This window comes from Schistocerca cancellata, chromosome 3, assembly GCF_023864275.1.
Source record: "Schistocerca cancellata isolate TAMUIC-IGC-003103 chromosome 3, iqSchCanc2.1, whole genome shotgun sequence".
NCBI classification, from domain to species: Eukaryota; Metazoa; Arthropoda; class Insecta; order Orthoptera; family Acrididae; genus Schistocerca; species Schistocerca cancellata.
The window spans coordinates 71,636,192-71,649,373 of NC_064628.1; the positions used below are offsets into that span (position 1 = coordinate 71,636,192).

The following is a 13,182-nucleotide window of genomic DNA, read 5'->3' on the forward strand; positions in this document are numbered from 1 at the left end:
ATCGCTTGACAGTGCAGTATCATAATGGGTAATAGTAATAGTCAAGGACTTAGCATATGCACATCCCTCTACGGTACAACAATGTTGGCAGTTTATTCAATCGGTGCTACATTAAATTGTCTGTCCTGGAATCTGATATGAACACCAATACTTAAAGTGTAACTTCCATCTAGCCTATGTGTAAGTCTATTATTTTTATGGTGCAATGAAAAACTAGACTATATTATTATGGACTGGCACTTCTCAAAGGGCTCAGAGACAGTTTAGCACATCGCTTGACAGTGCAGTATCACAATGGGTAATAGTAATAGTCAAGGACTTAGCATATGCACATCCCTCTACGGTACAACAATGTTGGCAGTTTATTCAATCGGTGCTACATTAAATTGTCTGTCCTGGAATCTGATATGAACACCATACTTAAAGTGTAACTTCCATCTAGCCTATGTGTAAGTCTATTATTTTTATGGTGCAATGAAAAACTAGATTATATTATTATGGACTGGCACTTCTCAAAGGGCTCAGAGACAGTTATTACATGATTATAGAAATTATGTTTCTTTAGTACCTGGCAATCATGAACAGTTGTTATTATTACAGTGTCATCGTCCACAGCGTGCATTCCAACCATCATGGCAAATTCAAGGTCTGCATATCCTTCACCTTTTCCTATTCTGTGTCCTGCAACAATGAAATAAAAATAAGAGACATTGCATTAAATCATGCACATAATCAGTTCTAAACTATGAAATACTGATTTACATGCGTAGCCTAAATTTTAAGCTAACATTTTATGTAATCAACCAAAATTTCTTTAAGGTACTTTAAACTCTGCAGTAATTCCAAAGTATGTAATAATTTATGCCTGAATATTTCTTTTCTTGTCAATAACGAGTACAATGTTGTCTCACTGTTGCTAAAAGTAAAACAGTGTCAAATACTAGGAATTATTTTTCCTTTCTTCTTATTTGTAAATATGAACCTTTTGGTATACAATGATGGGACACAACTTTATGATGACACACAGCATATTGTCTTGCCTGTATTTCATGAAACAGTTGTAATTTGTCATATGAGATATTTTTATGTACTTCTATTAGCCCAGATCTGGATGGTATGGAATTTCTTTAAGCAAATCACATTATTATGCACAAGTGATTCACACATCATTTGGAGCCCCCACTGCAATAAAATTTCCTCTGAACTGTGAAGGTGAGAACCTATAATCCTGCCATCCTCTCATAGTATGATAGGCAGCCATAAGAAAAAAGGCAAGAGGACAAGGGAAAAATGAAATGAGTCTTATCAAAGGTCCTTGTTATTCATATATTAGATACAACGATGGGCATCTAACTAGGTCTTAGAAGGGTATCTCATGGACTGGCCTTCTTTGATTTTCTTCATAATTAATAGGATCTAAAGATCAGTGCCTGAGCATAAATTACTTCCTCAAAAACACTGGGAAGGGGGCAGGGGGACTTTGAAAATAAAAGTTGTTACTTTTATTAAAAGAAATTATGATTCAATTTTTGTTATTAACATCTAAATTTGATAATAAATATAGAATTCAAATGAAATGAAAAAAGTTGGTTCTAAGAATAATGCTACACAAACAAACAATTATGTTAACAAAAACTCGAAAATGCTCTATAGGTTGTATATGGTGGTGTACAGAAATGTTTGAAGTTGTTTCCTTCGAGTGTTTATGAGAAGTGCATCGCACTGATTTAGGAAACTGATGTTAGTATTGACCTTTAAACCTTATAAGTTGCAGAAAATCAAAGTGGGCCTGTCAAAAAGGTCCCCATACATTGGTGAGGAAATACCATATTACAACAAAAACGTTGTGAATGTTTTAATTTAATATGGAGATTAAATTTTATATCTGACTCATGCCTTTCAGTTATATTTTAACATACCTCTGCCGCAACATTTAATCCAGTTTCCATATTTCCTTCTGAAGAAACTGTTTTTATAAACTCTTAAATCATGGTAAAGGAGTTTTAATAAACTTTCCAATTTGCAACTGATTAGCTGCTTACTATTTTTGCAAGATTATTCATAATTGTATTCCCTAAGCTTTTAGATGAATTTACAACATTCATATTTGTTTTATTTATCATGTAACTGAAATTTAGCAGATTCCTTTTAGTGCTTATTTGGATGAATTCTCTATTTCCATTACTTAGAGTCAATTTCCACTTTTTGCACCATACATATATCTAGTCTAAATCATCTCGCAATTCATTCTGATCATCTGATGACTTTACATGGTGGTAAATGGAAATGTCGTGTGGCTAGGGCCCCCCATCGGGTAGACCGTTCGCCTGGTGCAGGTCTTTCAATTTGACGCCACTTTGGCGACCTGCGCGTCGATGGGGATGAAATGATGATGATTAGGACAACACAACACCCAGTCCCTGAGCGGAGAAAATTTCCGACCCAGCCGGGAATCGAACCCGGGCCCTTAGGATTGACAGTCTGTCACGCTGACTACTCAGCGACCGGGGCTCTCCATTTATGGTGGTAAATGACATCATTATCTGTAAACAATCTGACAGGCCGTGACAAAGCAAGCTGGGATCTCTTTGACTTCCTCTCATTTTGCCACTTGCCTCCTTACATTCATTTTATTTTCATTTTTTCCTAATTACCTTTAACATGCATGAGTATCATCTGCACTTCCATAAAGGAGATAGGTTGACCCTTAGTCTTAATGAATATAGCACAAGTTCTAATTTTGTGCTTAGTTTTGTGTACATAATTAATTTCTTAATTTATTTTGACCATTAATATCTTTGTTATAGGGTGAAATCAGTAATTGTTTTGCAACTTACATTCTATTGTTGACTTATAAAACAAATATAAATAGTGTACTAACTATAAATATTTGGAAGAAGAACCACTAGGATTCTTAAAGTATTTATTTGGCTCCATTTAAAAACATATTAACAAAGTCAGCCTTTTTAATTAATTCCAAAATAATTACCAGATCTGTCAAAAGCATTGTTTGTGTAACTATATCCATTAATTTAATTATTTAAACAAATAATTTGGCCTAACCTTCACGATAGAAGGAACTGTTAAAGAGGAGGAATTTTTCGATGTATTCAGTTAACTGAATGGGTTATGTTTTAATTGCAATTTCTGTAAATTAAATAGAACAATGGATAGTTTCAGTATCTATTACTGTGAGGATGTATAAATAATGGATCTTTGGTCTCTACACAGTCAGTCCATGGCCGATTTTCAGAGAGAAATTACATACTGTTTCAAGTAACAACAATGCATCTAGTTGGAAGAGTGGAATTAGTGCAACATAAATAGGCTGTGGGTTAAAACAATGACAGTGTCTGTTCAATTTATTTGGGAAATAGTGTCACATGTACCTTATTATTCTGCAAGAACTGTGAACTGTGTGGTTAGGTATTTACTGCTCATAGATATTCAACAGAAAACTATTGTATCAGTACGTAAATGTTTGTCTGCAACCTATTAATGAGGCTTATCAACTTTTACCAACACTAAACTGACTATATAACTGTGTAATATAGGTGGGGGGTGCTGTGAACAGTGAAAGTAAAGAACTGTGAAACACAACTGTGCAACTGTCAGCTTCATCATTTACAGTAGTCAGTGATGAACTTTAACCCCCCATTTTTCAGCCAGTATAACAATGCAGTATGTTGACACTGAGGACTACCAACGAAGAAATAAAGCACGTGAACGTCACAAGGGCAGGTGAATGTCACAAGGGCTACTCAGATTGTCTCCTAAATAGTTTATGTAGATCAGGAACAACAGAGGACCTGTAACAATTCCTTGGGGAACACCAGATATTACTTCTCACTACGTAGCGGAAATACGAGGTGCATTCAAGTTCTAAGGCCTCTGATTTTTTTTCTCCGGACTGGAAAGAGATACAAACATGCGCATTGTTTTAAAATGAGGCCGCATTCATTGTCAATATGTCCCAGAGATGGCAACACCATACGGCAGATGGAATTTTACCGCCAGCGGCGAGAATGAGGATTGTTTTAAATACTTAAAATGGCAACGTTTTCCTTATTTGAACAGCGTGCAATCATTCGTTTTCTGAATTTACGTGGTGTGAAACCAATTGAAATTCATCGACAGTCGAAGGAGACATGTGGTGATGGAGTTATGGATGTGTCAAAAGTGCGTTCGTGGGTGCGACAGTTTAATGAAGGCAGAACATCGTGTGACAACAAACCGAAACAACCTCGAGCTCGCACAAGCCGGTCTGACGACATGATTGAGAAAGTGGAGAGAATTGTTTTGGGGGATCAGCGAATGACTGTTGAACAGATCGCCTCCAGAGTTGGCATTTCTGTGGGTTCTGTGCACACAATCCTGCATGACGACCTGAAAATGCGAAAAGTGTCATCCAGGTGGGTGCCACGAATGCTGAAAGACGACCACACGGCTGCCCATGTAGCATGTTGCCCAGCAATGTTGACGCGCAACGACAGCATGAATGGGACTTTCTTTTCGTCGGTTGTGACAATGGATGAGACATGGATGCCATTTTTCAATCCAGAAACAAAGCGCCAGTCAGCTCAATGGAAGCACACAGATTCACCGCCACCAAAAAAATTTCGGGTAACCGCCAGTGCTGAAAAAATGATGGTGTCCATCTTCTGGGACAGCAAGGGCGTAATCCTTACCCATTGCATTCTAAGAACAAATTCCTTCCTGCACTGCAACAAATACGTCCGGAAAGGGCTGCGTGTGTGCTGTTTCACCAAGACAACGCACCCACACATCGAGCTAACGTTACGCAACAGCATCTTCGTGATAACAACTTTGAAGTGATTCCTCATGCTCCCTACTCACTTGACCTGGCTCCTAGTGACTTTTGGCTTTTTCCAACAATGAAAGACACTCTCCGTGGCCGCACATTCACCAGCCGTGCTGCTATTGCCTCAGCGATTTTCCAGTGGGCAAAACAGACTCCTAAAGAAGCCTTCGCCGCTGCCATGGAATCGACTGTCACAAAATGAGCATACACACACACACACACACACACACACACACACACAGACACACACACACACACACACACACACACACACACACACAGACACACACACAGTTTTGACTATCTCTCATTGTGCCCTGAAATAAGAAATGCTGAAGCCAGATTACAAGCAGCAGCACATGATGGGAGAGGCAACCTGGTGGGGTAAAGAGGAGGCTGCGATGAGGAGGGGGAGAAGAAGGGATAGTACCATAGGGGTAAGGGTCAGTAAAATGCTGCTAGTGAGAGCATACAGGGACGAGGAGGAGAGAGGGTAGGGCAGCTAGGTGCAGTCGAAGGCTAGACGGTGGGCAGGGGAGAGAGAGGGACTAGCGGAAAAGGAAAGAAGTAAAAAGACTGTGTGTTGGTGAAGGAGAGGGCTGTGTAGTGTTGGAATGGGAACAGGGAAGGGGCTAGGTGAGTAAGGACAATGACTAACAAATGTTGAAGCCAGAAGAATTACGGGAACGTACAATATATTGCAGGAAGAGAACCCAACTGTGCAATTCAGAAAAGCTGGTGTTGATGGGAAGGATCCAAATGGCACAGGCTGAAAAGCAGTCATTGAAATGAAGAATGTCATGTTGGCCAGTGTGCTCAGTAACAAGGTGGTCCAGTTGTTTCTTGGCCACAGTTTGTCAGTGGCCACTCATGTGGATAGATAGCTTATTGGTTGTCAGGCCCTCGTAGAATGCTACACAGTGGTTGTAGCTTAGCTTGCAGATTGCAGGACTGGTTTTATGGGTAGCCCTGCCTTTGATGGGATAGGTGATGTTTGTGACCAGACTGGAATAGGTGGTGGTGGGAGGATGTACGGGACAGGTATTTCATCTAGGTCGATTACAGAGATATGAGCCATGACGTAAGGGGTTAGGATCAGGGGGCTGTGTCAGGATGGACGAGGATATTTTGTAGGTTAGGTGGGCAACAGAATACCGCTGTGGGAATGTTGGGAAGGATAGTGGGTATGACATTTCTCATTTTGGGGCCCAATGAGAGATAGTCGAAACCCTGGCAGAGAATGTAATCCAGTTGCTCCAGTCCTGGTTGGTACTGAGTCACAAGGGAAATGCTTCTCTGCGGCCAGACAGTGGGACTTTAGGAGGTGTTGAGTGACTGGAAAGATAAGGCATGGGAGATGTGTTTTTGTAGAAGATTGTGGGCGGGGGGGGGGGGGTAATCACGGTCTGTAAAGGCCTCAGTGAGACCCTTGGTATTTTTTAGTGGCACCGCTCATCACTGCAGATGCGATGGCCACATGTGGCTAGGCTGTATGGAAGGGACTTCTTGGTATGGAATGGGTGGCAGCTGTCGAAGTGGAGGTACTGCTGGTGGTCGGTTGGTCGGTCTGATATGCGCAGAGGTACTGATGTAGCCGTCTTTGAGGTGGAGGTCAACATCAAGGTAGGTGGCTTGTGGGGTTGAGTGGGGCCAGGTGAAGTGAATAGGGGAGAAGGTGTTGATGTTCTGGAGGAATGTGGATGGGATGTCCTCACCCTTGATCCAGATCCCAAAGATTTCATCAGTGAATCTGAACCAGGTGAGCGATTGAGATTCTGGGAATTTAGGAACGATTCCTGTAGATGGCCCATGAATAGGTTGGCATAGGATGGTGCCATGCAGGTGCCCGTAGTTGTACCCCGGATTTGTTTGTAGGTAATGCCTTCAAAGGAGAAGTAACTGTGGGTGGGGATATTGTTGGTATTGGTGACTATGAAGGAGTTTGGTGGTTTGGAATCTGTCGGGCATTGGGAAAGGTAGTGTTCAATAGTGGTAAGGCCGTGGGCTTTAGGGATGTTAGTGTAAACACAAGTGGCATCAATGGTGATGAGTGAGGCACTGTGTGGTAAAGGAAGAGGAACAGTGGAGAGTTGGTGGGGGAAATGGATAGTATCTTTAGTACAGGTGGGTAGGGTGCAGGTAATAGGATGAATGTGTTGCATTGCGAGAGCAGAGATTCTCTCAGTGGGGGCACAGTAACCAGTGGCAACTGGGCATCCTGTGTGGTTGGGGTTGGGTTGGATTGTTTTGGGGGAGGAGACCAGACAGCGAGGTCATCGGTCTCATCAGATTAGGGAAGGACGGGGATGGAAGTCAGCCGTGCCCTTTCAAAGGAACCATCCCGGCATTTGCCTGGAGTGATTTAGGGAAATCACGGAAAATCTAAATCAGGATGGCCAGATGCGGGATTGAACTGTCGCCCTCCCGAGTGCGAGTCCAGTGTGCTAGCCACTGCGCCAGCTCGCTCGGTGTGTGTGGTTGGGTTTCTGGACTTTAGGAAGCACGTAGAAGGTAGGAGTGTGAGGAGTGGTAGAGGCAAGCAGAGAGATGGATCACAGGGACAGATTCTGGGATAGGCCTAAAGTCTTGAAGAGAGACTATAGACCCTACTGGATTTCTGGAACAGGATTCAAATGGTTCACTGGCTCTGAGCACTATGGGACTTAACATCTGACGTCATCAGTCCCCTAGACTTAGAACTACTTAAACCTAACTAACCTAAGGACACCAAACACATCCATGCCTGAGGTAGGATTCGAACCTGCAACCGTAGCAGCAGTGCAGTTCCGGACTGAAGCGCCTAGAACCACTCGGTCACAGCGGCCAGCCTGGAGCAGGGTCACTGGGGCAGGGTTTACAGGTGGATGAATCTGACAGGGGTCAAGTCCTTCTGACAGGTAATCCTTACTGTTCAAAACAACGCTAATGGGGCATTTATCAGCAGGTAGGACAAAAAGGTCAGGATATGTGTTTAGGTGGTGGATTGCTGCTCTTTCTGCAGATGTAAGGTCAGTTTCGCATGTTAAGTGATTTTCCCACAGTGGTATTCTGCTGCCCACCTAACCTACACAATATCCTTGTCCATCCAGACACAACCCCTGATCCTAACCCCTTGCATCATGGTTCATATCCTTGTAACAGACCTAGATGCAATACCTGTCCCATATCTCTTCCCACCACCACCTACTCCAGTCTGGTCACAAACATCACCTATCCCATCAAAGGCAGGGCTACCCATGAAACCAGTCCTGTGATCTACAAGCTAAGCTACAACCACTGTGTAGCATTCTACGAAGGCATGACAACCAATAAGCTATCTATCCGCATGAGTGGCCACCAACAAACTGTGGCCAATGAACAACTGGACCACCCAGTTGTTGAGCACACCGCTCAACATGACATTCTTCATTTCAATGACTGCTTTTCAGCCTGTGCCATTTGGATCCTTCCCACCAACACCAGCTTTTCTGAACTGCACAGTTGGCAACTCTCCCTGAAATATATTATACGTTCCTGTAACCTTCCTGGCTTCAATGTTAGTTAGTCATTGTCCTTACTCACCTAGCCCCTTCCCTGTTCCCATTCCAGCACTACACAGCCCTCTATTCCACCAACACACCCAGTCTTTTTACTTCTTTCCTTTCCTGCTTGTCTCCCTCACTCCCCCACCCTCCGTCTAACCTTCGACTGCACCTAGCTGCCCTACCCTCTCTCCACCTTGCCCTGAATGCTCTCACTAGCAGCACTTTACCATCTATCACCAATATGGTACTATCGCTCCCCCCCCCCCCTCCCCCTCCACAGCTTCCTCCTTATCCCTACCCGGTTGCCTCTCCCATCATGTGCTGCTGCTCATACTCTGGCTTCAACTGCCAGAGACTGTGGTCAAATGTGTGTAAGTTGCATTTGTGTGTGTGTGTGTGTGTGTGTGTCTTTTTCCAACAAAGGCTTTGATGGATGAAAGCTCATTTTGTGACAGTCATTTTGTTGTGCCTACCTACAACTCAGCCCCTTTGCTATATTTTAAGTAGCAACTATCCTTTTCATAATACTGTTACATTGCCTCCTGGATTTCTCATTGTTTGATTTTGTTAACTTCTATTTTACTTGATTGTTTTCCATCACTTATTATTAACTTGACATTTCTTACAGGAAATCATGAAATTAGTGATATAACTTAGACAATATTCTGTAGGCACAAAATTTAATTAGAAGTCGCTTATGAGGAACAGTGTCAAAAGCCTTCAGGAAATCTAAAAATATGGAATCAATCTGATGTCCCCTATCAATTGCAATCAAAATTTTGTGAGAATAAAGAGCTAGTTGTATTTCATAAGAATGATATTTTCTACATCATCAATGTTGGTTATTTGTCAATAAATCATTTTCTTCAAGATGATCATAATGTTTGAGCACAGTATACAGGGTGTCCCATTTATATTGACCACCCTCAATAACTGTTTGTCCAGATGCAAATTACAAAATGTTTCAAGCAAATTTTCTTCAGCTGTCAGGAGGACATCAATCAGCGTGATTGCCTTCATTGCAGCTTAGTTTTTTACGAAGATATGAACAGCAGTATGACTTTTTTAAATGGCACCCTTTATTTTTTATTTGGTAATTCATTTCCTCTTGTAAAGACCTATTCAAAAATGTATCACAGTGTACCATTAACTGAAACACAACATTACTAATTACATAACACAACATTGACTTTGAGCCTGGGATCACAAACTCATCCACTTGCTGGAGTTGTCAGAAAACAAATGAAAACCAAGTAAAAAAATAACACAAAATTGACTTTGACTCTCCTGTACCATTGCCCAGGAGTAGAACATTCAAAGGTGCTGAAAGTAATGCCCCTGGACACCGATACACCAGTGCACTCGTTAAATGATAGAATTACTTACTGCGTCCAGTGTTGCCTGCTGAAGAGAATTACAAGCAAGCATGATACATTCCTGCATGTCCTCTGGAGTTGTTGGAATATCGTGATACACAATGTCTTTAATGCATCCCCAAAGAAAAAAGTCCAGAGGATTTAAATCAGGACACCTAATAGGCCAAGTAATTGTTCCTCCTCGACCAATCCATCTGGCAGGATACCTTCAGTTCAGAAAACGATGTGCATGCAATGTATTATATGCTGGACATCCATCTTGTTGGTACCACATAAGCATTCTGGTTCTTAGCAGCACTTCATCCAGAAGAGGAGAAAGAATTTGTCTGAGGAAGTTGGCATATGCTGTGCCATTTAGACTACCATTGATGAAATAAGGGCCAATAATTGTAGTACCAAGCATCCCATACCAGATGTTAACTCTCCATTGATGCTGATGTTCCACCTGTCTAAGCCATCGTAGTTTGTCACTGGACCAATAATGCATGTTCCTCGTATTTACCTGCCCTTTGTTTGAAAAGGAACATTCATTGGTAAATAGAACATTGGAGAAGTAGTTTGGGGTGGCGATGATTTGCTGCTGTGCCCACTGACAGAACTGTACACAATTTTGTAAATCATTTCCATGAAATTCTTGATGTAGGTGTACATGGTAAGGATGGAACCGGTGATGTGTAAGAATACGATGTGCACTGGTTTTAGAAATGCCAATCTTGTGTTCAAGCTGTCGTGTGCTCACATGTGGATTCATAGAAATGGAAGCAAGAACAGTAACGTAACATTTCTTTTATTGTTGTCGCTGAAGGTAAGCAAAATGCTACGCAGGCAGCGGAACTTTACAGAGAGTAACAAGAACCCACCTTCCCAATGGATTTCAATATTTGTTTCACTGAAACTTCTTTTAATATGTGTTTTTCTTATATTATGTTTATCAGTTTTTGGCAGTGCGACAAATGAAGCTGAGTGATCAGAAAGTCCTAAGTCTAGACAAAATTTATGTACATTATCAAAGTAGTAATTTGTTACAATGTTGTCGATGCATGTTACTGAGTGAATATAATAATTGAATCAATAAGTGTTGTTGATTCTTTATTGTCATTTGCAGTGTTTATATTAACACAGTTATCAGCAGAGGCAGCAAGACAGGGAAATATAAAGGAGCTGTACAATACAATGTACTGTATAGGGAGCGAAAGGCTATTTACAATTTGTATGGAAACCAAATGGCAGTTATAAGAGTTGAGGGGCATGAAAGGGAAGCAGTGGTTGGGAAGGGAGTGAGACAGGGTTGTAGCCTCTCCCTGATGTTATTCAATCTGTATATTGAACAAGCAGTGAAGGAAACAAAAGAAAAATTCGGAGTAGGTATTAAAATTCATGGAGAAGAAGTAAAAACTTTGAGGTTTGCCGATGACATTGTAATCCTGTCAGAGACAGCAAAGGACTTGGAAGAGCAGTTGAACGGAATGGACAGTGTCTTGAAAGGAGGGTATAAGATGAAAATCAACAAAAGCAAAACAAGGATAATGGAATGTGGTCGAATTAAGTCGGGTGATGCTTAGGGTATTAGATTAGGAAATGAGACACTTAAAGTAGTAAATGAGTTTTGCTATTTGGGGAGAAAAATAACTGATGATGGTCGAAGTAGAGAGGATATAAAATGTAAACTGGCAATGGGAAGGAAAGCGTTACTGAAGAAGAGAAATTTGTTAACATCGAGTATAGATTTAAGTGTCAGGAAGTCATTTCTGAAAGTATTTGTATGGAGTGTAGTCATGTATGGAAAAGAAACAGGGACGATAAATAGTTTAGACAAGAAGAGAATTGAAGCTTTCGAAATGTGGTGCTACAGAAGAATGCTGAAGATTAGATGGGTAGATTACATAACTAATGAGGAGATGTTGAATAGGATTGGGGAGAAGAGAAGTTTGTGGCACAACCTGATTAGAAGAAGGGATCAGTTGGTAGGACATGTTCTGAGGCATCAAGGGATCACCAATTTAGTTTTGGAGGGCAGTGTGGAGGGTAAAAATCATAGAGGGAGACCAAGAGATGAATACACCAAGCAGATTCAGAAGAATGTAGGTTGCAATAGGTACTGGGAGATGAAGAAGCTTGCACAGGATAGAGTAGCATGGAGAGCTGCATCAGACCAGTCTCAGGACTGAAGACCACAACAACAACACAATACCACCAAACAACTCTCGATGAAGAACTTTAGACATGATGGCCAGTTAAGTGCAAGGATCGGATGATGATTACAAAGCAACAGGCATAGCTACAGAGATGGGTCGAGTATTTCAAGGAGCTGGTAAATCATAAAGACAACCAAGAGGAACATGGGAGTGATGTTTCAGAGGAAGTTGAAGCAGATCAAGATAAAAATCTGCAGTGTCCCACAATGGGTGAAATTAGAAGTGCTTTGAGAAATCTAAAAAATGCAAAGGCTCCAGACCAGACAACATAGCACCGGAACTGTGAAAAGCCGATATTAAAAAGTTTTGTTGAAATGCTCCATCCCTAGCTAAAACATATTTGGCTTGAAGGGAAATCACCAGGAGTGCAGAATTGTAAAGTTCCCAAAAAAAAGGATTTTTTTTGGATTGTAACAACTGGCAGTCAGCACCCAGTGAGGTCCTCGCCAGAATTATTTTAAATAGAATTAAAGATTCATTTGAAAATTGACTGCATAAAGAACAAGTTGGTTTTCAGTCGCAAAGCAGTCATGTTGATCTTATTAATACTCTTAGGATCATATTAGAGCAAAGCAAAAAGTCAAAGCAACAATGTACTTGGCATTCATTGGTTTTCAAAAGGCCTTCAATTCTGTGAAAGATCAAGTTTTATGGCAGGTGTCACCGAAGTATGGTATACCACAGAAGACTCTAAACATCGCCAAAGATCTGTATGATGGCTACAAATGTTGTGTATTCCACAAGGGAAATCTGACAGATCCAACAGAGATAATAGCCAGAGCCCAGCAGGTTAGTACTTTGTCATCAACTCTCTTCCTACTTGTCCTTGACTCAGTCATGAGAAGAGCCAGAGCAGACAAGAGATGAGGAATCCAATGGGTGATCCATGGATATCTGGATGATTTGGAATTCACAAACAACATTGTTTTATTAGCTCAAAGGCTGAAAGATGGAAATACCATGTGGCTAGGGCCTTCCGTCGGGTAGACCATTCACCTGATGCAAGTCTTTCAAGTTGACGCCACGTCGGCAACTTGCATGTCGATGGGGATGAAATGACGATAAGGACAACACAACACCCAATCCCTGAGTCGAGAAAATCTCCAACCCCACCGGGAATCAAACCCGGGCCATTAGGCATAACATTCTGTCGTGCTGACCACTCAGCTAACAACACTGTTTTATTATCTCAAAGGCTGACAGATAAGAAAGATAAATTTAACTCAATGCAAAAAGAAAAAGAGGTTGCTGGGCCCAAGTTAACA

General features: G+C 41.4%; 1 protein-coding gene across 1 annotated transcript in view; it reads right to left on the reverse strand.

Moving 5' to 3' along the window:
- Positions 1 to 13,182, reverse strand: part of LOC126177003 (methenyltetrahydrofolate synthase domain-containing protein) — a 122,613-nt gene that overhangs the window by 79,461 nt on the left and 29,970 nt on the right. The window contains exon 4 of the mRNA XM_049924218.1: positions 569 to 681. Coding sequence (XP_049780175.1) covers positions 569 to 681 — 113 coding nt within the window. The remainder of the gene's footprint in view (positions 1 to 568; positions 682 to 13,182) is intronic.